At 34.7% G+C, this 24,860-nt stretch overlaps 4 protein-coding genes across 7 annotated transcripts; 1 reads left to right on the top strand and 3 right to left on the bottom strand.

Annotated features, from left to right (window-relative positions):
- Positions 1 to 584: 584 nt before the first annotated feature.
- Positions 585 to 4,609, top strand: LOC7458527 (uncharacterized). 4 transcript variants are annotated; one of them, XM_024599476.2, is made up of 7 exons: positions 585 to 1,282; positions 1,685 to 2,548; positions 2,785 to 2,975; positions 3,073 to 3,279; positions 3,480 to 3,497; positions 3,629 to 3,686; positions 3,776 to 4,609. In XM_024599476.2, the coding sequence occupies exons 1-7, from the start codon at positions 1,061 to 1,063 to the stop codon at positions 4,364 to 4,366; spliced, it is 2,151 nt and encodes a 716-aa protein (XP_024455244.2). In that variant the 5' UTR covers positions 585 to 1,060; the 3' UTR covers positions 4,367 to 4,609. The 4 variants fall into 4 exon arrangements, with proteins under 4 accessions (XP_024455244.2, XP_024455243.2, XP_024455246.2 ...); XM_024599475.2 differs by having other exon boundaries at positions 3,629 to 3,689; XM_024599478.2 differs by lacking the exon at positions 3,480 to 3,497.
- A 1,161-nt stretch (positions 4,610 to 5,770) lies between these two features.
- LOC7458526 (peroxidase 42) lies at positions 5,771 to 7,850 on the bottom strand. The gene is made up of 4 exons (XM_002304873.4): positions 7,413 to 7,850; positions 7,143 to 7,331; positions 6,635 to 6,800; positions 5,771 to 6,522 (listed from the first exon to the last, which is right to left on the bottom strand). Exons 1-4 carry the CDS (start codon positions 7,641 to 7,643, stop codon positions 6,113 to 6,115), a joined length of 996 nt encoding a protein of 331 aa, XP_002304909.1. The 5' UTR covers positions 7,644 to 7,850; the 3' UTR covers positions 5,771 to 6,112.
- A 5,450-nt stretch (positions 7,851 to 13,300) lies between these two features.
- On the bottom strand, positions 13,301 to 19,651 carry LOC7458525 (tRNA wybutosine-synthesizing protein 2/3/4). The gene is made up of 9 exons (XM_002304872.4): positions 18,564 to 19,651; positions 17,788 to 18,199; positions 16,374 to 17,507; positions 16,085 to 16,214; positions 15,200 to 15,435; positions 14,752 to 14,887; positions 14,261 to 14,337; positions 13,911 to 14,017; positions 13,301 to 13,784 (listed from the first exon to the last, which is right to left on the bottom strand). The coding sequence occupies exons 1-9, from the start codon at positions 19,327 to 19,329 to the stop codon at positions 13,684 to 13,686; spliced, it is 3,099 nt and encodes a 1,032-aa protein (XP_002304908.4). The 5' UTR covers positions 19,330 to 19,651; the 3' UTR covers positions 13,301 to 13,683.
- A 2,682-nt stretch (positions 19,652 to 22,333) lies between these two features.
- Positions 22,334 to 23,291, bottom strand: LOC7479054 (MYB-like transcription factor ETC1). Its single transcript, XM_024599447.2, has 3 exons — positions 23,088 to 23,291; positions 22,902 to 22,992; positions 22,334 to 22,804 (listed from the first exon to the last, which is right to left on the bottom strand). Exons 1-3 carry the CDS (start codon positions 23,134 to 23,136, stop codon positions 22,711 to 22,713), a joined length of 234 nt encoding a protein of 77 aa, XP_024455215.1. The 5' UTR covers positions 23,137 to 23,291; the 3' UTR covers positions 22,334 to 22,710.
- Between the last annotated feature and the right edge of the window lie 1,569 nt (positions 23,292 to 24,860).

Here is a 24,860-nt window from a genome sequence, read left to right as displayed (position 1 = left end):
TGAAAAAAATTACAGTTGAGGATGTGCATGCTTGTGTAGGAGAGGATGAGGAGGTTACTCGTTAGGAAAAAAAAAAGCCCAAGAACTTGTGTGTTGTTTCTGCGATGAGAATCTTAGTGACAAAACCTATGATGGGATGACTTGTACAAAGATGTTTAGAATTGAATCTTATATTTTAAGAATTGTACAAATATGAGATTTTAATGAAATCTCATATTTGAAATCTTTTTAAGTGTTAAAAATTGAATTTCAAATAAAATTCAATTTTTAAAAATATTATAAAAATAAATCAAAGATCAACCATTTTGATTTACAATTTCAAAGAAGAAAATTGATATTAAAACTAACTTTTCCAAAATATTCATCTAATTTTTTTATAAAAAAGATTTTTGAAGAAATAAAATGAATGTAAAAAAGAGTAATATAAAAAATAGAATAGAATAATTTTTATCTTTTTTTAAAAAAAATATATTCAATTTATTAATTAATTAAATTATAATTAAATATTATAATTAAATTAAATTATAAGAGAATTCATTGGAAATTTAACGAAAGAAAACAAAAGGATTGTAAGAAAGAGAGAATGCAAGTGGTATTGCATGCCTCGCCTCTCGCCGCTCTATTTTGCTTTTACACAACCAAAACAGAAAATCGAAACCCAAAAAGGCTCCTCTTTTTTCTCTTCTTACTCTTCCATACTTGTATTGTTTATACTTCAACTTTCACAGTTTAACTTGCTACTCAATCTATAAACAGTCCCCTTTCCTTCTCTTTAACTCTTCCATTAATGAACCCTTTTTGACAATGGTATAGTCCTTAGCCTATCCTTTTGCTCTCAAAACCACCTTGTTTGTCTAAGTTTTGCTTTGAGAGTGTAGCACTTCAACAGTCCAAGAAGTAGCTTTGCTTTCAAAAATGTTTCTCTCTTCTTGAAGTCTTGATCTTTGAACCATTTCTAGGTGTTTTTTATTGGTGGGTATCTCACTATGTCTGTGAGGGTAATTAGTTCTAGGCTATAAGTTTTGGAGAGTGTATAGACTTCTTATACTGTTCGGGTTCAATGGTGGAGCTTCAATCATGTGCTAGCTTGGTCAATGCTTCTGCATTGTGTTCAATAGAGCAAGAAGTGAAAGAAGAGAATACTGTCAATGTTATTGCAGAGATATCTGCAGAACTACAAAGGGAAAGAGAAAAGAATGCTGAGCTTATGGAGAAAATATCTGTACTTGAAGCTCAAATACAAGAAAGAGATCACAAGGGGTCCTTGATCACACACAGACAAGTATGATCACCAATCTCATATTTAAGTCTTTTGACTGTCAAAGATGCTTCATGTTCTTTTCCTTTTTTGAACAACCATTAATGTTTTAGTTTAAGCATGAAACAAGTCTTTGTGAATGGATGGTTGATGATAGTTTAGGACTTAGGAGCTGCTCTTAATTTAATAAATTCTATTTTTCCTGTTTCTGATGATCGGCCTCTCACTTGTTTTTGAGCATCTATCTATCTATCTATCTATCTATCTTTGATCAATGATCCAGGAGCCTTTCACAGAAGAAGTTTATAACTAATGGATTAAGATATCAATAAGTTTCTACTGTTAAATTAATTCTCTTGTGCTCTAATATTGTTAGCAATTTTATGCGAGATAAATTTTAATGGACAGTCTTTTGCTCACTCTCAGGGCAGCTCTATCAATGCAACAGAAAGAAGGCTTAAGAGGTTCAAAAGACAGAAATTAAAAGTGATCCAAAATGATGTTCAAAATGGAAATGTAGTCGATGTTGGGATGGTTTCACAGATAAAGCATGAGATTCCATTCAGTATTCCTCCCAAAGATGCAAATCTTGAAGACTGCTTAGTCAATTGGATGAGCATGGATGAGACTCAGTTTTCGCAGCTTGAAAAACTGAAAGGTGATGACTCTGCTGCAGATTGTAATGATACAGATGATACTGATGAAGAAGATGAAGCTGATAATAAAATTGACCACATTAATGGACAAATGGATGTGGTCCATGTGGGTGCTATTGAACTGAAAGAAAATCTTCATGAAGATAGTGTTGGTGAGGCAATAAAGTTATCATGCTTTGAAAGTTCCTTTGGTGGACAGAGTGAGCAAACATTTCAACATCTGAACCAAGCAAGAAATGAAGATAGAAAGAATGATGGTCTTCCACCAGAGAAACAACTAGTTCATGATTGCGCAGATGCTCGAAATCATGACAACAGAGAAATTAAAAATAAGGAATCTCACAGGACAGAAGCAGATGATTTTGTACCTAAGGAGGCTTGTTATACTCGACCTGGAAATGTATCATTGCTTAGAAAGCCTCCGAAGATAGCTTTCTGTCCCAAGGAAGTAAAGAGGATACTCGAGTCTGAAGTCCTTCTATTGAGAAATGCTCAGTCCCACACCATCAGAAAAATCATAGTGTTTGCATCTCTTGGTATAAGGCATGGTTGTGATGATATGTATGAATTAGACTTCAATCATTTTAGCATTCTACGGAAGGGTGAACCATACGTCTCACCGAAAGATCCAGGGGTAAGCGATTCTCTTTTGAAAATCTGCGGTTTTCTCCTCCGTATAATGGTATCAGAATAGTTGCTAAAAGATATGACTACAATGAGAGTGCTTATGGTTTCAGAATTAGTACTTTATCCTGTTTTTATTAGCCAGCCTTTCATTACTTGTAATAGACCATGTTAACCTTCCATGTCTACAATTGTTTCAACGTAAATCAACAAAAGAATCAGTAACAGGGAATAGTTTGTTGACAGGAGTATGTGCTATATGAGAATCCAGGAATTCAAAGGAAAATATTTTATCCAAATCGGCAGAATCCAACGCTATGTCCAGTTCAGATTCTTGAGGAAGAGAAGGACATGCGCCGATCAGATCCTAGTTGCCCATCATGCCTTTTTCTTTGCATTAAGTATGGTGGGAGGACAAGAAATCTTCCTCAAAATGAGTAAGTACTTCTCTTCTGGCATTTCTGCAAAGTTCTTACCGAGTTGTATACTCTTGTAGCCTGATCTAAAGATATCTGTGTGATCATTTCTTTTCAGATATGTCAGGCAGCGGATGGGACGAAACAAGCTCAAGTCTTTCGGGCCACTTTTGTGCCGAATGGCAATGCTAGTTCACATACGCAGTGGGAGCTTCTTCTTCAAGGCCTTAGGAATCACACTTCTATTCATGGCTGGCTTTCCTGATGACCTGGTACAAAGAGAAACCAAATACCGGAACTTAGACTTGCTGCAAAAATACTACAGGTAGATGAATGCTCAAAGATTGAAGCTTAATGCTACATATTGAACCACATGCATTGAACCTCTGTTCTGAAGTATCATGTATATATAGAATTATCATATTCTTTTGAATATTATCCACTGTAAGGTTGCAGATAAGAATTAGCAACATTGATTGAGATGGTCATGAACAATACAATGAACCATCTCTTCTGATTTGTTAGGGTGGACTTCAGGAGAAGGTCAGGACTGAGGATTTATGAAGATTAATAAACTTGTCTCTTGCTCATTCCTGTTCTTTGCTCAACACCTACCGACTCTTAAACTGCTTCATCTTACATTACTCACATAATGCAGAAATTCTCTCTTGCAGGACTGATGAGGACGCAGAAGGAGAGGAGTTGTTTCTTTCACCGGAAAAGACTTGTGAAGTAGTAGGATTATGCCATCTCTTTGGTGATCTCCTCTTAAGAATTTAACTACTTAAATTTGATTTTGTTGCTTTCTTGCTCCTTGGCAGGCCAGTCCAGGGTCAAAGAAGTTGACAGGGAAAACAACTTCAACAAAATCAAAGGGAAAGAAACAATCAAACTCCTCAAGTAAGCCTCATAATCTTCCAAGATCATCAATTCCTGAGTATGTGCCATCAACCTCTGCACCTCCCGCCCCATTTGGGCATATGGGATATTCCTCAATGCAAACCCATGCAATGGCAGCATTCCAGGCCATCCCATATCAAACTCCACCTGATACTCCAGCAGTCCCAAGCCAAGTAATTGACAGTCCTAATGTCTCTTACCATAACCAAACCCCATATCATATGTTCCCACCACAGCCAGCAAATAGTTTCATGCCTATGATATATTGGTCAGCACCAAGTGCATTTCCTTCAAGTCCTTATGCCAACACATATGGTTATCGACCTTTTCCATCTACTGCAAACTACATTTCCATACACCATCAGCCTTATTACAGCCATCCTTCTTTGTGTTCTCCAATTCCCAAAGTGCCAGAAAAGAATGAGAAGAATGAAGTGATCCTGAAGGAGTCTGATATTGACTCTGATAGCAGTTCAAGCAGTACAGAAACAAAAGTCCCATTACTAAGCTGAAACCCATGGATCGGTAGCCATATATATATATATATGTCTTTGATGACATCATCTAACACTTCTAGGAAATAAATCTTATCATAGGAAGTTGCAATGTGGTGCATTTTTTGTCTTCTCTTGCACAGCTGGTATGTAATTCAACTCGTTGTAATTGTTCTATGCCAGTTTATAGTGAAATGCTGCAGCTTAGTCACTTCATCATTGAACAATATATAAATGAACTGGACATGTGTCTTGTGAAAATTAATGTCTCAGAGCAAAGAAACGGATACAGGATCAACAAAAACATAGTTAATTGAAATGATAAAAACAAAGATATAAAACAAATATCTCTGAAATAATTTTTAAATGAATTTTTGTTATTTTAAAATAGAAGGTACACTCTGTTTTGTTTTTTTAAGACAATAATTAGACGCTACTTTAATTTATTAACAAAAATCAATAATTCATGTATGAAAGGCCACTGCCACTAAATGGTTAACTTATCCCTTTCATAGATCATTCTTGGTCCATGTTACAATTTATAGTTTCACCGTCTTACAGTGGTCAAACTACTGCCATGCTTGTACTGTAGTGAAGAATAATTAACTCTGTTAAACTGATATTTTGGCATCAAGTGTGTTTTTAATTGGCAAATCACACTCAAAAAACTCTGAAATAGAGAATCTGCAGTCTCCCACATAAGCAAACTTTGGATAGATGGATTCGGAAAGTTCAGTGTGGAAAAAAATCTAGATATATTGCTTTTACAGGCTCTAATACTCGTGGAGATAGCTTGCTAGTGCTAGCCATGCCCAAATTAAATGTTGTTTCAGAATTTTTCTTATTTTCCTAGTTATCTTCAAATTTCCTTCTTTATTTTTCGTGTTATTTTGAATTTTTTTTTTCCTTTTCAACTTGTGTCGGTTAAGGTTATTTTTAAAATAGTTTCCAGAATGATGCTTCACGTATATAAAATGCAACCACTTGAAAATCCCACCATGAACAGAGAGAAAGGAAACCAGAAGCCATCATTTCCTAACGTACTCACTCACTCTCTCACAAGGCTCACTTCCTTTGTCCTTTGTCTCCAAGTGTGTCTGAGGCTGAGACCCACACCTCTTCACTACACTCCACAACTGCATGATCTGTCTCTTTTACCTACCGCAAAAGGGACATCTAGTGCGCAAAAATCCATAAACAAACATTATCTCAGATAAAAATTCGTGTCCTTCCGTTTCTCCACCCTTCTTTTGCTCTTTCTTAATTCTTTATTTGCCCTTTCTTATTTTAGTCATCTTGCTTGATGCCATCTAGCTACATTGTGGGTGGGGGAGCTGCTGCTTCATTAAATTCCAATTCAATTAAGATATTCAAAGAGGGAGAGCCATCAATGGTGGCCTATGTGATAGAAACTTGCAGACATGAATCATCAATAACTTATTATCATTTCAAAACACATGGATCATCACACACCATCGCCACCATCTACCATCTATACATACATCCCATCATCCCACCATGACCATCACCAACATTAATCTCACAAACCACAAGTTACAACAACAAGAGGAGCGGGCCTAACCAGGCTAAAAACAGGGCAGTTAAACCAACATTAATACCACAACTATCTTAATTGCCACTGACTAGCAATAACAACACCCATTTCTAAAGAAAATATCTTATTCTGCAAATCTCAGACTCTTCTCCCTCGTTGTAAACAAGGAAGAGAAGTACTTGAGTTTGACATGTAGCAAATCAAAGTTTCTAGTGGTGCTTGTTTGCAACAGTGCACTGCTTTCTGATCTCACCCTTGGTACCGGTGAGTGGGTTGTTCTCAGAAAGAATGGTGATAGCCCTAGAAAACTCCTTAAAGAAGTAATCCTGACTCTTGGCCATTTTCTTCACGTAAGGCTTAGTTCTCTTGTCAGTGGCTAGTTGGTGATCCACTATCAACAAGCCCTTGTTGTCCAATATGTTTCTGTAGTAGTTGTTGTCTAGAACCATGGGTGTGCCTCTGTCATTCCTCACATATTGGACAGCTTTAGGGTCTGGGATTGAATCAGGGCACTTGTAAAGCATGTGCTCAACATGGTCAGGGTTTAGTGCTGGGTCAACTTCCGGGTACAAACGGTGCACCAGCTTCACACAGTGAGTTCTCCCAACACTGTGAGCTCCTGTTGGACATAAAAAGAAAAAAGAAAAAAAAAACCAACTTTTTAGTAATGGGGACACCTGGATTCATGACTATAAAGCTACCATTTGAGGTTTACATGTTAATATATATACCTAGCAAGGCAACCAGTCCAGGGGTGTCAATACCCATGGAAGCAAACCTGTCAAGAACAACAGATATGCTTTCATTGTGGTCTGGGAGATAGTCCTCGATCACATCTGCTCTGCTCTTCCTGCCATCCCTTCTTCCAGTTTTGAGAGGGATATGAGGTCCTCCTAGCTGAAATCAAGAAAAGTTTAGGCCACATTAAACTTCCATTTACTATAAAAGTACGTACTGGACAAATTTCAGCAGTCACTCTACATTCAAGCTAAAATAGACTGAAGATTACAAATCCTGTCAGAAATAGAGCATCTAATATCCTGAGAAAACCTGTCTTAAGTGACCTGAAAGGGAAAAAGACTCCAACTGGAGACACCAAATTCAGTTAAAGTTGCCATGCAAACTACAAAAGAGCCCAATCTGGCCAAAACATGCCTTCTTCTAGACCAAGCAGAGAGGATAAAAAATCGCTTAAAAGAATCAAAGACAAGACTGATGAAGTTTAAATCAGGGAAGTACCGAAACAATGCCATCTCTAGCAGACAGGACAAGAATATCAGCACAGGAAACGACTCCAGGACACTCTCTTTCAACAGCTTCTTTGATATCGTCAAAGTATCTAAAGTTCCTGAGGCCAAAGCTCCTGTCTGTCTCCTTCTCGGACAAGGTCCTCCTTGTTGAGTCCAGCAGCAGTGAAGCATCACATGACTACAAAACAAGACATGCATGATCATCAAGAACTAACAAAATCGGAAACAAAAAAGAGGAATAAAAGCAAGACTTAATTACCTGAACAGCACAGTCATGGAAGATGTTTCTTAGCCAAGAAAATGCAGTGTTTTTGTGTCTCTTGTAAAGGAGTCTAACTTGTTCTTTGACAATGTCCTCAGCTTGAGGGCATGTATCCTTGTAAAAGTTCATAACAAGACCAGGGTCTTCTTCATTTTCTGCTAATGCCGGCCTGACCGACACAGCTGAGAAGGACAACAAGGCAAAGAAGAAGAGAGCTTTGGCATCCATTTCTTTTTTGTTTTTCTTCACTATAGGTCACTGACCATGCTTTGAAGCTCTCTGGGGCAACTTCTTAAATAAAGAAATGATGGGTAGATTTTCAAATAAAATAAGAGCCAGTTGTGATAAATTTAATATTCTGGTTTTATGAGTTTGATTCTTTTTCCCTTTAGAGCATCTATGCTTTTACTGCTCTCTGGATAGTATTTTATTATCTTTTTGTGTTGAAAGTTTGGAAATTTTTGTTTTTTAGCTATTTAATTGAAGATGCTGATACAAGTTACTGGTTATTTAATTAAAAAATTATTTTTGATATTAATAATCGAAAACATTAAAAAAAATTAATTTTTTTTAAAACACTAAAATAAATAGGTCGTCTTGCAATGTGTCATTCACTTGGTCCCTCAAATGTTCCTTCTACTATAAGTTTTCATAATCGATGCATATTTTATGGATGATTTCGTGCAGGATAGAAGATGCAAAATTAAGTAGATTAAATTAAATTCCAGTTTAGAATTCTGAACCATTATTTTTTCTCGAACCATTAATTTATGTGTAGCTTCTTGGAAGCTGGATGATCATCTACTAGGAGTGTATATTACTTTATTTATTTATTTATAGTGTGACTATTAATGTCAAATTAATATCTCGAAGTAAGCATATTATAGATTTCAACAAATTCACTAAATTGCACGCTATGTAGAAGATTTAGTCAACTTTTTTCTTCTTTTTTATATAAGTTGATATGAGAAACAGATAATCAGACAAGGAATATATTATCTTGAAAAATACCTTCAATATCAAATAAATAAATAGAAAAGTTGTGTTTTCTTATGCTCACATGCAAGGGACATCGATAAAATCATAACAAAAGACAGAAGAAATTAAAGGTGGAGTAGTAATTAACACTATATATTCAAGAATATATTTGAAGGAAACAATCTTTACTTGTGAATGAAACTTAGACCGTAGTTATTAATTGCTAATAAGTGGGACTGCCTTGCTGGCTGGTGGAAAAATAAAGCTATATATGGTCATGGCAGATGATTCAAGAATCTGTGCAAAAACCGACGATAAATTTGGAGCTAGGTGGAGGGAGATGAGCGTTGCTGTGCTACAGGGCTTGGTTTATCTTCTCTTCTTCTAGCTAATGAGTCGAAAACAGTGAAAGAGAAAGCTACATGAGCTATCACTTTCAAGTGGGGTTGCCCTAAAAGTAGAATTATTAGGGTTAATAATGCTCCTAATCACCTCATTCAAACTTCACAAGGAAGCTGAATCTTGGAAGCTAGCATGGGAAAATGCTTGCCAATGTTGCTGATTACAGTAACAAGATGATGTTCACCAATTATTAGATGGGATATGATCTTGATGAGAGCATTTCTGTGCAAGCAAGGTTGTACCACTCCTCTGCGTGGACCAGCAAGTACGAGATCTTCTGAATAAAGGGTTTTTTCAGCTCCATTGATGGATAATTGAGTGCTGATTGTAAATGGTAAGGCACCAGTACTCCTGCATAATATAGTGTGAAAGGACAGCGACAAGAAAAACAAGATGATGGAAATGGAAAGAAACTATTTTCTTCTCGTTTACAGGATCAAATAATATATATAATCTTGAATAGACTGCTTTGAAATTAAGCATTAGCCAAGTGGTGAAGCAACTTATTGTTCAGCAGGACCCCATCTTCTGTGGCTCGTGGGAAAGAAGCTGAATGGCTTCCACTTCCTCAAATCTTGTGTTATTCATTCTTGCATATAATTATTCACCTCAAGTCTTCTGGTTCGATGGTTAAAAATGGTGAGGGCACTTGTTAAGTTCTTTTAATAGAAAAATAAAAATATAATTATACTATTTTAGTACATAGTAACGACAGATCTGGATCTATGCCACTTTTCAAGGGCATTTTAGTAGGTTCTAATATGAACGAGATGAGTTTAATTTAGAAGTGGCTATTATTGCCTAGCTAGCCGCCTAGGGAAAAACATATCAAAAGAAGGCTAGTGATGTCTTGTTGAGAGAAATTCCATGGATCAAGCCAAGCTAAAAGAGCCGTTTGTTCTCCCTTCGTTATAATTGTATTTTAAAGTATTTTTTATTTTATTTTTAATATTAGTATAGAAAATATTAAAAAACTAATTTAAAATAAAAAAACAAAAAAACTCAAGACACTCTTAAAACACAGTAACAATTAGCCTTTACGCATGAAAATGGCCACCGACACTAAAGTTTGCTGTAGGAGGCAATGGTGATGACTCATGATGAGCTTTCTCGAGTACTGTGACACCTGTCACTATGCATGTCTACTCGACCTTAACTAGGAGGCCCCCTCCATGGTTTATGTTAACTTTGAGCTGCGAAATTCTATATATATATATATATATATATATATAATAGGCTCAGATCTGTATTTAAATTCAAAAGTATCTTATTACAAGAGGTGAGAATCACCTCTTATCTCTGTAATAATGGTCAATTCAATTTAATTATGATAATTTCGCTAATTATTAACATTAATCTCCTAACATGCAATTTAATCACCTCCGTGAACGGCAGAGCACTATTTAATCCCAACATGTAAGATCCTGCCAGAGATCTTTCCTGGCCCTTGAAAAAAGAGAGAAAAAAAACAGTGGGTGGGGCCAAGGCATGTAATTTATTTCTCTGTGCATGAATTCATCAACATTTGCCTCAAGATCCACGAAATGTGAGGACCTTCTTCATCTTTTCCTATTATTATTATTATTATTATTATTATTATTAATGCGGTTATCTTTACGAGTTTTAAAATTAATAATTATATAAACTTTTGATAATTTTAATAGGGTGTCGTCAAGATTAATTTTACAAGTTCTAAATTAATAATTATATAAATATTTAATAATTTTAATGTTTATAACAGTCAAACAAGTAATTTTTAAAAAATAAACTAAAAACTTGACCAAAACTATACTTGGAATTTAACCTTCTTCAACCTTCTTCGTCTTGCCTTGACGATGACGTGTACATAAAAGGGCCTACCATATCCTATTTTAATAAACGGATAATGTTACAAAACGTCTGTTTGGAAATTTGGAATATAGGCAGATTCTTACACGTACGTGCCCACTTGTAGCGTCTTCAAACGTAATTTTCAAAATTTAAATACATAGGCAGCATAGCATACCCATGTGTACATGATGCATGGTATACTTTGCATGGTCCACATCAAGGGTTAAACCCCTCACCATCCATTTAATTTAAAACCCGAGTTAAAAATTAAAAGATTAATTTGAAGAATTTTAAAAAAAATCAAATTATATTAATTTTTATTTAGTTTTTTTTAAAACCCAGCTCAAGTCTGGAGTCATATTAGCAACTCACCGAGTTGATCCACCCAATCAAACCAGGATTAATAACACTGATCAACATGCCATTCAATAGAATTCAGTTACTTTGGAGTCTTTGGATGCTTTAGTTGGGTGTGATTCCTTCACAAGAATCTTGACCATTTGCAATGGGTGGGGCTAATGCATGGAGAAAAGTTTAGTTCATGGCCTATGGACCACCCTTTAATGCAAGTAATAAAATTTTATAGTCTGATTAAAAATGTGGTTGCTGTTGTTTTCAAAGTATTTTTAATACCAAAATATATTAAAATAATATTTTTTATTTTTTAAAAATTATTTTTAAGATCAGTGCATTAAAACGATTTAAAACATAAAAAAATTAATTTTTAGTAAAAAAAATTGAATTTTAGTAAAAAAAATTGATTTTTTTAAAAACACAGGTTAGCCCGCGTTTCCAAATGCTCCCTTAAAATGTGTACTCCTACTGGCCATGGAGGATATTAAAAAAAATAAAAAAAAATAAAAGGGAAGTAAAAATCACTTTGTATGTAGATATAATTTACTATTCATTGTGACAATATAATTATCATTTTTTCATTGCAAAAAAAAAAAAAAAATTAATGGCTTTGGTGTTGAAGTATTTTGGTTTTTTTTTCACAAGGCTTAATAATTATTAAAGAATTCATTAGAGATATAAGTGTTTTTTTTCAATTTTTTCATTGCATTAAAATAATCTAATTATCTCTGAATTAATTTTAAAAAAATTGGCACACGAGGGTATTTATGTCTTTTAAATTTTTTAAATACAATAAAATAACAAGTTTACCTTTTAAATCAAATAAATTAAACCATGCATCCACGACCATTTGATCTTTTCATTGGGACTATTATGTTATTACCAAGTTCATTGTGGACAATTTAGTCTTGTAATACCGATTAATTATTATTTTAATTGAAAGGCTATAGTGTGTGCAGTGCACGTATCATCATGTGGGCAGCATTTGCTTGCTTCGAGTGGCATGTGCGGCATCTCCCATTGTCATCTTCTGTTGTTTCATTGGAAATGTTGCCATGTTTTTTTCTTGTTGATGCAACACATGTCGACGATGAAGACGTAGTTTATCGTCAATGGAGCCTTATTTTTTCTCTCTTCTCCTTTAAAAATTACAAGTTGGTTCTTTTTGTTGTTGCTATTTCAACTTCAATCTTTATTTTTTTATTTTTTATTTTTATTTTTGGCCATTTTGTAAAAGTTTTAATTGCTTTCAATTTCATCATTCAATCTCAATTTGTCATATATTATTATTTCAAATTTGATTCTTATTCTTTTTATTTCTATTTTTTTCTTAGCCTTTTTGTAAAAGTTTTTTCGGCTTTCAATCCAAATTTATAGTATATTATATTTTCAATTTGATCCTCATTCTTTTGATTTTTTTTATCGTGTTATTAAGTTGAAACACAAGTTTGACGAGTTATCTCATATTGAATTACTCTTGATTATCCAAGTTACATGATTATCATGCAAACTCATGCCATGTCGATTTTTTAATTCTTTTTTTACACCACTTCATCCTTTAATTTTTAATTGAATAAAAATTATGCCGGTTTTTTAATTCTCTTTTTACCCAACTTTCTCTTTTCATATTTAATTAAATAAAAATTGATCATCATTTTTCTGTTCTTGAAAAAATGTTCTCTTATTTTTTATCCATTTAATATCACTATTTTTTTTTATTATTTTTTATCCATTTAATATCACTAATTTTTTTTTATCTAATTAAAATAAAATCAATTTATTTTACGATAAATATTCTCTCAATCATATAGAGTTTTTTCTATATTTAAAACACTCCAATGACACTTGAACTAAAAATAATTAATGTGGACCCACAACAAAGCACAGGACCACATCCAGTAATCTACATCTCAACAAGAATGATGTACTGTTCCTAGTTCCAACTTCCAAATCAATTGCAAAGGATGATGATTATTAGTAACAAAAGGGCCCAGCCATGGCAAGTAAGCTTACATGTGAGCACAGAGGAACTCTCTGTTATCCAAAGAGTTGTGATTTTTCAACATCCAATGGAGCCAGAAAAATCTCCAACATCATTGGCTGCCAAAGGTGGCCTGTTCGTTTAATAAAAGGGTACATAAGAACAAGCCTGCCATGAAAATGTAGAGAATTCTAAGCTCTCCCTTTGACTAATTCCCTCCTCAAACAAAAGTTAGTACTAATGGTCCCATGCAACTTCATCTAGCCATCATTCATTCACCTTTCGAAGTGCATGCGATTGTTCTATGGATATTAGAGAAAGCGTGGAGGGAGAACAGGGCAATCGTAATACACCACCAGTAAAGCTGCTGGCACTATAAAATAAAGTTGTCCTATGGAAACTAGTCCACACGCACCATACTCGTTGTCTCAGTCTAAAAAATATGCATGGAAGTTACATAACAAATGCCTTTTTCTAAAGTGTTGCATTCTTCTACAGATCTCTCAAAAAATTGAGACTGCAAGAATGTTTGAACTACTAATCTCTCCAGCATCCACATGATGTTCATAACTCTTTCGAGCTCCTGGGGCTCTAAATGCCACATTTTGTGATAGGGGTATTACCATAAGGTGATCAGCATGGAGCTTGACATGTGGCATCTTCCAAATACTGGCAGGAGAATAATTTGTTACCCTGAATGAGGACAGTGTTTCTAGTGTTATCTTAGAAGCTGCTGCACCTCACATCTGCAACTAGGTGGCGGATGTGAGGGGCATACCATTTTACTCGTTCCACATGTTCTATTGAGACCTCCCAACAATGACCTGCAGATAAGCAGCAGCATGTCATGAGTGAACTTAGCATGTCAAGCGTGAGCTTTGACATCCTTGGCATTGCGTGCTCTTGTTAAATGAACTTCAGAAGGAGACCCAGAGTCCAGAAGACCATACCTTCGAATCTAGCTATTTCATCAATAGATTTCAAAACATGTGCGGTCCACAAAGACTCCTGTGAGTCCTTCACATTCCCGTGCACATGTAACATCCCACCCTCGCTCCTGCATTATTGGTGCTACCATCAGAAAGGGAGAGAAGGCAGGCATTTTACTATAGGCTCGGAAAGGTCAAACCAGAGTGGACAAACCCCATGGAAAATTTTCACTGCTAATGTGGCTTAAATATCGAAGGATGTTTAAACATTTTGTGGAGATGAAAGTTTTGAGCTAAAAATAAACTTTGTATGAAAGTTTCATGTTTAGATCATTGAGAGATGAGCAATGTCTAATGTTAGGATAAATCACCTTAATGCCCTAACAGCAGTAGCCCAACTGTCCTCACTTGTTGGAAGAAGACCAAGACAAACTCGATTAGCAATTCCCTGCAATAAAGCAATTAGATTAATATGTAATAGCACAACATCCTTGTAACTGATGCACATCTTATCGTGGTAGGATGTCTGTTATGGACATGATTAAAAAAAAAAAAAGTACATTATGGAACCACATTGGATTGCAGCCAACATATCAAAGAATCAAGCCAGGTGACCTGAAAGTTAGGTGCATGCTTCAATATAAATCAAGAAAGTATCAAGTTACAGACAAACACACCAAGTCAACTCGCACCAGAGAAGCAGCACAAAGAGCAAGAACTTTAAATTTAAAACTGGTAACAACAAAATCTAAGACCCCCACCCCTTTCACAACTACAAATAAAAAGACATTCAGTATAGACAAACCCCAAAAACTTGAGAATTTGCAGGTAAAACATTAACAATGACCAGAGCAAAATGTACCTTAGGAGCTGTCATCCTATTATCTCCTTCAAGTACAATACATCGATCAGAGACAGAATTTACTTCAAGATTACGTCTGAGTGCCTCAACAGCATGAGGATTCCATTCACAAGCATAAACTAGTTTTGCTTTGGCCCTAATCAACACATCATTAAAACTCAAAATCAAATACAAACAAAAATGAAACAATGAAAAGTAGGCTTAATAAATTGGTAGAATTGAAGATTGAACTAAACTACTTCATGAATAACTTCCACCATTTTGATTGAAGTTGAACTTAGGAGGTGTTCATCAAACCTTTGAAATTATCTTCCCAAATTTTTACTTCTCCAGACATTGGTAAGTAAAAGACCAATTGAATTTGAAACAATCAGATTTTCTAACAGAGAGAAAAGTACTAACAATTGAATTTCAATTTGTACAGAGACTAATATAAATCACATATTACCTGACAAGAAATGGCAATGTGAAATATCCTATTCCAGCAAATAAATCCACTATAACCTCATCTTTGCACTCCAGATTTCCCATACGAAGCTTCTCAGAAAGATTACCCCAGGAGAACATGCACTTGGTAGCATCAAAGGAATAGAGAATTCCATTTTCTCGATGATCAACCCACCCATTATCTCCTACCAGAATCTCCAAAGTACTGTCCCTTGTTCCAGTGGATGCAACTCGCCCCTAAAATACCATCAGATTCACAGAATGAATACATGAATCAACAATACTTTCAAAATTTTTGTAAGCTTAAGAAAACCTTTATCCAATTGAAATTCAAGAACCTTTTTATGGAATACTGTTTATGAGCATATCATAGCAGTGGCATATGATTAATAAAACACATTGGGAAATATGATGATACATAAAAATAGCAGTATGCACTAAATAGCCATGACATTCAGTCCTTTGCGCATAGAAATGCAAGAATTATGCTTATACAGCAAACTAACAAAAGAAAGTATACATAAATAGATCCTAGCAATAGCAAGATGCTGCCTGATGATTATGCATAGAGATCCTTTTAACAATCAAAGTTACCGCACTAAAGTGTGATGATACAAATCATACATCAATGCCAACATTTCTAAACTCATGTAGAAAAATTCATGCTTTCAACTAGTATCTTTCCTCTGCCAATCAACCTAGGATACTACAGCCTCAGCATGCAGTTAGAAAACTTCAAATGTTGGATAATCATGGCTCAAAGATATGTATGAGCTTGGCAATAACAAATTATTAAATAAGATACATTACAAATTAAAATAAAAAAACATCTGTAAGCAAGCAAAATATCAACTCCAGTTTATAAATATTTCACGTTCTATCATACTTGGCGAGCAACACGGCGAGTATTAAGTGATTTGGCTACGATAGGCCAAAGCTCCTTGCTGATTGAGTCCCATATTGGATCCTTGAAGGATGTTGCTGGAAGCACCACAATATCCCCAAGTCGTTCCCACCTGAATGTACAGAAAAGTTGACAGGGTGAACGATATAAAAAAAGGTGAGCAACAATCTCAATAAGTATATTTCTCAGTAACCAATGTGACATGACCTCAACTTACAACACTTCAGCACAACAACAGATGCCAAAGATATAAAGTTCCCGACAAACTAACCTGTTTGGCAGCTGCTCTAATAGTGTTTCTGCTAGGTCTTTCTGTTTAATCAACAAGGCAATCGATTCATTCATTGTTTGAAAGGGAGATTTGGAAGATTTTCTAACTTCACCAACCTCATTTGCTAAATTAGTGGCACCACATTTCTTAAGGAAGTTCAAGGCTGTTGAACAGGACACCTCATTTAACAAAATTCCTCCTCCTGTAAATAGTTTACATACAAAAGTATCATTCCCCTGTTCAAACACATCCACATCCTGATCATGCTTTTTCAGAAACATGGCAGAGAATTTTTCTGTGATAGGAAAACAAATATGTAACCCATCCTCCTTAGTATAAACCTTCCTCCCAAGATCTAACCATCCAAAATTCTTCAGTATGTCTTTCCCCATTTTCGCATACTTCTTTTCAAGTTTTAGTACCCGGTTATAAGAAACCAACTGATGTTTCTCAGCCTCAAAGTTCATGACAGGACTCTGAGTTAAAGCCTCTGCATTTTCAGCATGAGAAACTCTAAAGTTGACATTCTTCTCTGTTGGCATAAGTTTGTCTCCTAAAGGTACCAGTGGAAGCAAGTTGACTTTAAATGGCTTGCTGAATTTTGTTCCAAATGCATAACAAGCTGCACCACCCCCAATGATAACAAGATCATCACCAACAACATTGGCTGTAGTTCGCACAAGCAACTCTTTGCCAATATAATCAAGTGTTACTTGTTTCCATGTATGGGACTGCAGATCAAGCAATGCCAACTCTTGGAAATGTTGTCCAACAGGGCAACCACCAATGACTCCAAGAAAATCCTTGTAGACAAACATTGAGTGGGAAAATCTAGCATGTGGACTTCTTCCAGCTGTCTTTTCTAACTTCCACATGCATGTTTGGACATCAAAACTGTATAAATCTCCAAGAGCTCTCTCACCATTGTATCCTCCAAACACGAATACTTTAGACCCATATGCTAGCATTGAGTGAGAATGACGAGCACATGGTCGTTCCCCATCACCCAAGACTTCTTTCCATTGCAGATTTCCAGTGTTAAAAACATGCAAGGATGATAAGATTGTATCATTGTTGTTAAGCCCACCATATACATATATGTTTGAGCCAACTACTGCTGCTGAATGCCGATGCCTGCAAAACATACATAAAGAATTCAAAAGCACAAATATGCCATTCATTCCAAGGAAAAGAAAACACATGATGCATGGATTCTAAGGAATCCATTATAAGAGATTTTAAAGATGCAAAGAAAGGTGAACAAAATCAACAGTTGTTTTGCAAGATGGGATACACTCTTTTGTTTCTTTGACGAACAATTCATAAAGCCTGTCATTACATATCAAAAGGGCAAAAAAAAGGGAGACTAAAATGTGAACTGAAGAAAGTAATATAAATGTTCTCAACACTTCACCTTGAAGAGAAAACACTGCCAGTGCATTGTATCAGCTTCCATTCCATATTAGCTGTATTTAGAACCCATACATCATTCAGAATGCTAGAAGGATCAGCTCTGCCTCCAATAATAAAAACTAAATCAGCAACCAAAGAAGCCGTGTGACCCAATCGCGGAGATGGTGCACCCTCAACATCATTTGCTTTTAACTTGCCATTGAACGGATCAAGCAAAAAACAATCATTTCTCCGGGCATGCCTTCCAATCCCTCCAAAACCACCAAATACCAGAACACTTTTATTGCTTCCATTATCCAATACACAAGCAGAGTGGCCCCAAAGGAAAAGCTTCTCTACAGATTCACCAGCAACTAGGATCGAAGAAACAGGTAAACTGCAATCAGCAGCCTTTTCTCCTCCTCCTACCATCCCTGCCAATGCCAATGATTCAAAGACTCAAACTTTGGTGTAATATTAAAACGAAAAGTCTCCTGCAATCACACGTATATAATCTGTAAAAAATTCACACATCAGACATATACAATATACATCACTATGCAACAGCGACATTATAACATTCCAACCACTTACACAGAAAAATAGCTAAATTCAGAATTGCAAGAATATGCTAAAATCAATACAGTAGACACAAAATTTATAGTCTACTAAACTTTCAAAGTCAGAAACTTTGACATGTGTTTCTATTGAATACACAATCTTTCAAAGTCAGTCTGTAATTCACAATACCTCAAGACATATAAGCTATAAAAAAATCAAGAAATTAATAAAGATTACCAATATGAGCATCCCCATTTGCTGTTCTCTCCGACTGATCATCATCCCCATCTCGACGCTCACCATTCTCTGAAACTGTATGCCTCTGAAACCCATTGTCTATTAAACCACTCAAAAACCCTTGAGTTCTCTTCCAGTTAGCTTCCATTTTCTGATTCGCCACGTCAACAAGAAACTTCACATACTCTTCTGACACCAAAATCCTATCACTATCACCTAAAGGGACCTCCATTCTTATAGAACACCTGATCCCCACAATAACCCTCTTGTTATTAGCACTTGTAATCCCTGACTCTCTAAACCCACTCTTTATAGCAAAAGACACCAAAAATTGTGCAGCTTCAATGTCTCTACACTCCACAGCAATAATCAATGGCTCGAACCGGAACACCAACTCGGTTACCAAACCAGCTGCTGATTCGGAGGGCCCATCTGCTGAACTGGCAGACTCAGTGGTAAACTCGGTCGACTCAGAGGGGAAGAGCAGGGGGAGGAGAGAGTTGGGATTGGCCAGGTCGTGGGAGATGAAGAGCCAGGATCCTCCACGTGCTTTCTTCTTACTGGTGGGTGGTGTTGGGTTCCATTTCGGTTGGGAGAGGATAGAGATACGGCCGGAGCAGGAACTTGTGGTGAAGTAAGAAGGGTGAGAGTTGATGGTGTTGATGAGTGGGATTAAGTGGGTGTCTACCGTTCCTTTTGGTGACTTATCTGTCTTTGAGGATGCCAGTGAGCTTAACGTTGCTGCTTTTCTCTTCTCAAACTCCATGCTTTTCTCTGTTCCTAGTTCGTGTCTGGACAAGATGAAATAAGCCCTTCCTCACTGTCGAAGAAGAAGAAGAAGGGTTTTAGGGGCTTTTCAGGCTAGGTTGTTTTGGGCTTTTGATACTTGGGTTTTGGGCCTAGTCAGGGCGAGTTCGTTTGGGAGTGCGGCCAGTAGCACGGTTCGCTGCACTCAAAGCATGTGAATATCTGTGCGGAAGCTTTTGATTTTAAAATGTTTTTAAAATTATTGTTTTTGAAAAAATATTAAATTAATATTTTTTAGCTTTGTTTTAATAATTTTACGTATCAATGTAAAAAAAAATTATATAAAAAATATAATTTTTTATATATTTTAAATTAATAACACTTTTAAAAATTACTTTGCATCACTTTATCAAACACCACATGCTTTTCATTTAAAAATATATAATAATTTTTTAAAATTTTATTTTTATTTTTTATATCAACACATCAAAATCATTAAAAAATAAAATATATCCGAATATACTTTTAAAACACGCATTAAAATTATTAAAAAATAAAAAAATTATCAATTTCATGTAAAATATATTTTTAAAATACATCCAAACATAATTATAGCAATTTCGAGGACACTTGAGTCAAATGATGCTGATGCCTGCGAAACATGCCTAAAAGCCTTCGAGAGTACAAAATCAACAATTGAAGTTAACAAATGAAGTGAGTAGACTGAACTCGTTTAAAGAACTTATTTTTGATGGCCGGAATCCTTAGAGCAGCTTCGGCAAAATCAAGAGGAGGTTGCTTCAAAGCGATAGATCTGTTGCAAATACAGCAGACATTACACAGCTATGCCATTGAAGTTATTATTTCCCTCTTGGTTTTCAACACGGAAAAATCTGGGATTCAGCTCTTAAGTTTTCATTGCCATGCTCTTTGTTTTACTTGAAGAATGTGAGTTTTAAGAGGTTTTGCGGGGAAGAAGATGAGTGGCACCTCTATATTTCAGAAAGAGTCATCATTCAAAAGGTACGTACGTGGCTTTAACCTTTTCATTGGGTTTTTTGCTGCAACAAAATTTCATTTCATGCATGCTATCGTTGTTGAAGTAAAACACAATATCTCAGTGCAAGAGCATGGTTTTCTACCCTATTTTGTTCCATGAAGAACATGGGATAAATATTTAAATTGATGATTTCTTGGTGTTGAGCCATTGGAAATTAAGGTGGGGGTCACCTTGAGTTTTGATAATTGATGGAGATGATTCCATCATGCTTAGTGTTAGTATTGCGGTAGGTGTTGTTTTTTAAATTGTTTTTTTATTTAGAAATATATTATAATAGTTAATATTTTTTTATATTTTAAAATTTATTTTTAAAATCAACACGTTAAAATAATCTAAAAATATATATATAAAATAATTGAAAACAAAAAAAAACTAAATCTTTTTAAAGATATTTTTGCAAAAAAAAAAACTGTTAAAATAAGAAATTTCATTGAATACATACATGCAAGGTATTAAACTGAAGACCGCATAGTTATGAATATTGTATGTAGAGGAAGGATCCAATTATCATAATATAAAGATCGGTTCTTTTGGTGCAGCATAGGTGTTAAGCCATTTTAGCCGTTCACATAGAAGTCTAGGATCTTGGCCATTGATTTTTTTTTTTTTTTTATTTTGATGCTTAAATTTCAATTATAATGCTTTTTGATACATGGTTCTATTTGTGGAGAGAGAGAGGGGAGGGGCAAAAATGAAGGAAAGAGAATAATCTAGTAAGTGTTTTTTATAAATTAGCGAGCCAAAATAAGTTTAAGAGGAGATTTAGTCATGTCAAACCAATACAATAGTTAAAATAGATTATGATTTTCGATCTAATGATCGGAAAAAATTCAAATTTTTACAAGAGATTCTTGAAGTCAGGTTCTAAAAGGATGCTTCATCAGTTGATGCGCTACTCAAATTTTCTCAAATTAAGCTTAAAAGATCTTGTTTGAGCTCATTTTGTTATTATTTTTTTGTTATTGTCATTAATTTTTAAAACTTAATTACCTTGTAAAAGTTGGTTTTCCAACATATTTAAAGGAATTTTGAACCTTTTAAAAAGGTAGAATTCATTAGACTTTATTTTAAAGAATCTAGGTTTTGTATTTGCAATATTATCAAATTCTATCTTTTTAATGCTTATTATTGTCTTTGGTGCTTCCCTACATCAAAAGTTTTCCTAAAATAATTAACCCAATTGAATTTATGGAGTGTACTAAAAAATAAGTACAGGGGATCTATATTGGAAGTAGAAATACTTAAATGGATTTCATTTTCACATCATTTGACATGGAAAATATTAGTGAGACATGATAAAATATGTTTTTTAAAAGTATTTTTTAATTAAATATATATTAAAATAATATTTTTTTATTTTTATTTTTAACTCATTAAAATCATTAAAAAACACATAAAAAACATTAATTCGATATTTTTCAGATGAAAAACAGTTTAAAAAACACTTTAAAAAATAAATTGAATCACACTAACAAACACAACCTGATTCTTAGAAAAAGGAAGCATACCCCCATGAAGCCAATCCCTGCCATGAAAAAAAAAGAGAATTAAATAAAATCAGGGAATTTCTTGAGTGGGTTAAAATCCCATTGGGAAAACTCAAAGCTCATAAAATTAATCACTATGCAAAACCAGGAAAATTCAAAGCAATAAAGTAAACTGCTGAGAGTGTTATCCATTGTCCAAGCCCTTTTGACATGAAAGAGCAACCAACAGAAACACAATTTTGTATGAATGCTTCCAAGAACTCGATCCATCCTTGTCCACACCCTCCATTTCCATCATATGATAGTAACATGTCCAAGAAGTTGTACAAAACTGGAAGTCAATGGATGGCCTTGCCTCAATTATTTATTTATTTATTTATTTTTGCTTTATTAGTTACACATAAAGCTACATGTTCTTTAACACATCTCTAACAATTATTATCAATTATCAATAAAAATAAAACATTTGTGTTCAATTTTACAAAGTAAAACCCGATATTTCAACCCAGTTAAAACTTTAGGAATCGAGTTTTAATTTTATTTTTTGAAAAAGATTCTTACAGCAGCATAACAGGGAATCAAACTGGTGCAATCGTGTAACATCTTTACAATAATTACACAAGAAGATGTCTTGTTCATTTCCCTGTGAAATCATGCACATATTACCCCCGAGCTAGCTTTTCCCTAACTCCAATTGAGGAATTGGGACTTGAATTCCTGCCTCATGTCTAAGAAAATCGTATAAACTGTAGCTGTTGTACAGTACTATTTAATTGTTGGATTTATCCATAGAAAGTAGAAACTCAATTCTCTACCAGGGCCATGCATGTACCATCATCATGTCTAACAAAAGTCATCTTTCCTTTGATGATCTATACTTTGAAGTCCAATACTTCTCAATCTCCTCTGCTGTTCTTCCTGGTATTCTCCCAGCAATTAGTGACCATCTACAGATGCACATCCAAAGAACATCAGAAATCTTCACACTAAAAGATCAGCAATTCAGTAGACATGTAATGGAAAAGATATGTAAACCAAGCTAACCTCTTCCCAACCAAGCCAAACATTCTAGCAATGAGATTCTCTTCATCTTCAGAGAAATCCTGCAGGTTGGAGTCTTGATTACTCTTTGCAGCTGAAACAAACAATCCGTATCAGAAAACAAGACCATACTACAGCAGCTAAGTGACCCTAAGAAAAGGAAAGGAAGAGAAAGAAGAGAAAAGTGACCCTTGGTATCTTGATTTGTGTTATCTGAGGTGTGACCCGAGCAAGCCATTTTCTAACAAGAAGTCTTTGCAAGTCATGAAGGTGTAGGAGAAGGGCATGTAAGGAGCACTGAATTTATAGTCACAAGCATCATTTGGTTGTTGAAAAAAGACTGGTAGCTTTCAAACTTGGATGATTTGTTGTGATATATCGTTGTTTGTTGGCTTGGCTCTTTGTGTTGTGTCTCAAAATGAATAAACATGAAGCATCCTAGAGATTTAACCTTTTGTTTTTATTAATGATGCTTGCCAACCCGGTCATTTTCAATGTATTTACTGTTAAGAGTAATATAAATTATATTATGACACTTCATCTAATAATTTAAGTTTTTGAGTCGAAATGATTTTTTAACATAATATCAGAATCTTGATGATTAAGTGATCACGAGTTCGAATCTCATCATCCCTATTTATTTGATAAAAATTAAGTACAAGGTAAAATGGATCTGTACAAGTTTCAATTCCAAAGGACTTTCACTTAAAAGGGTGTATTAGATAATAATATAAATCATATCATGGAACCTAACCTAACAATTTAAGTTTTTGAATTGAAATGGTTCTTTGACATCTACATTACGGTCGGTAAATTATTCAGCTTAATGGTGTCTGTGGTATTTTTTGACTGCTTCTTTTGAATCTTAGTGTCTTGCACATATTTCAGTTTGACCTCTTGGAAGACAGCCATGGCGTTCATCCCTACCCATGTTACATTATTTTAAGACTCCCATGATGAGCCATGATGTTTTGGAGATGAAAATCTTTTTCTTAATTGAACATGGTAGATTCTCAAATTGACCAAAATCTCATTACCTCTCATGTAGAACATGATGATTGGCTTGTATTATTGATGAAAAAAAAGGTTCCAGTTTTCAAAAGATAGAATTATTTGAAGCTTACTGTTTGTGAAATAGACTAGCAATAGCATAAAGAAGATTTGGATAATATTTTTGGAGATATTCAAGCTCAATGAAGTTCTGGCAGCTCAATCCACAAGATAACATCAAATTAAAGAGAGGCTCTAACTGAGGGAGAGTTGGTGAACATATCCCACATGTATTAAATACAATAATTCAAAGCAATGTAAAAGGGTTAATCACGACGCTTAATTTTGATATCAAATCTAAACTCAACTATCAATTCAATAATCTTGATGTATTTTTCTCCTTTGTTTTCTACGAAAAAAATTCTTCTTCGTTTCTATGAATAAACAGAAAAAATAAACTTGAAAATATATAGAGATGAAAATGGTTTTTTTTTCCTACTAAACATGCCCTAAACTTGTCAAATCATCCTCCAAAAACCATTGCCTCTCTCTCTCTCTCTTCTTTTGACTCATCCTTTGGCGTGATGATGTTTTTCCTTGTTATTATCGAGATACCCCTCGCCTCATTGGCTTCTCTATCAATTCTCCAATTCTCATTTATCGTGAGCTTCCACAAGAGTAAGATTCTTATCACTAAATGCCGTGGCTCCACCCAAAAAGCAATGAGCAACGTATCAGCAAAAGGATAAGCAAAGGAAAAGGGCTCATCTTCTGGTGAAGACACCATAAAGGCAATTTGTTTCTAGTTGGTTTGTATCCCACCTGTTTTTTAAATTGCTTTTAATTTTTAAAAATATTAAATTTATATTTTTATTAGGAGTTTTTAGCCTCAATGAGATGATGAGTTTTGTCACTGTATGATGAATTTATTTTTTTAATAAAACAAGCAATTAGAAACAGATTCAACTCGAG

This window comes from Populus trichocarpa, chromosome 4, assembly GCF_000002775.5.
Source record: "Populus trichocarpa isolate Nisqually-1 chromosome 4, P.trichocarpa_v4.1, whole genome shotgun sequence".
Classification (NCBI taxonomy): domain Eukaryota; kingdom Viridiplantae; phylum Streptophyta; class Magnoliopsida; order Malpighiales; family Salicaceae; genus Populus; species Populus trichocarpa.
Note: the sequence above shows the minus strand (reverse complement) of the source record. Positions and strands in the feature narration are given on the sequence as shown.

Bases quoted from the DNA above. Each gene is read 5' to 3' on its own strand.
- LOC7458527 (XM_024599475.2), top strand. From the start codon at position 1,061: ATGGTGGAGCTTCAATCATGTGCTAGCTTGGTCAATGCTTCTGCATTG. The intron at 2,549-2,784 runs GTAAGCGATTCT...GTTTGTTGACAG, and splicing joins TCTCACCGAAAGATCCAGGG to GAGTATGTGCTATATGAGAA. The intron at 3,690-3,775 runs GTAGGATTATGC...GCTCCTTGGCAG, and splicing joins CGGAAAAGACTTGTGAAGTA to GCCAGTCCAGGGTCAAAGAA.
- LOC7458526 (XM_002304873.4), bottom strand. From the start codon at position 7,643: ATGGATGCCAAAGCTCTCTTCTTCTTTGCCTTGTTGTCCTTCTCAGCT. The intron at 6,801-7,142 runs GTACTTCCCTGA...TCTTGATTTCAG, and splicing joins CTAGAGATGGCATTGTTTCG to CTAGGAGGACCTCATATCCC. The intron at 6,523-6,634 runs GTATATATATTA...TATGTCCAACAG, and splicing joins TGGACTGGTTGCCTTGCTAG to GAGCTCACAGTGTTGGGAGA.
- LOC7458525 (XM_002304872.4), bottom strand. From the start codon at position 19,329: ATGGAGTTTGAGAAGAGAAAAGCAGCAACGTTAAGCTCACTGGCATCC. The intron at 17,508-17,787 runs GTGAAGTGTTGA...TATGTTTTGCAG, and splicing joins GGCAGTGTTTTCTCTTCAAG to GCATCGGCATTCAGCAGCAG. The intron at 16,215-16,373 runs GTTAGTTTGTCG...CTGTACATTCAG, and splicing joins TTAGAGCAGCTGCCAAACAG to GTGGGAACGACTTGGGGATA.
- LOC7479054 (XM_024599447.2), bottom strand. From the start codon at position 23,136: ATGGCTTGCTCGGGTCACACCTCAGATAACACAAATCAAGATACCAAG. The intron at 22,993-23,087 runs GTCACTTTTCTC...TGTTTGTTTCAG, and splicing joins CACAAATCAAGATACCAAGG to CTGCAAAGAGTAATCAAGAC. The intron at 22,805-22,901 runs GTTAGCTTGGTT...GTGCATCTGTAG, and splicing joins TTTGGCTTGGTTGGGAAGAG to ATGGTCACTAATTGCTGGGA.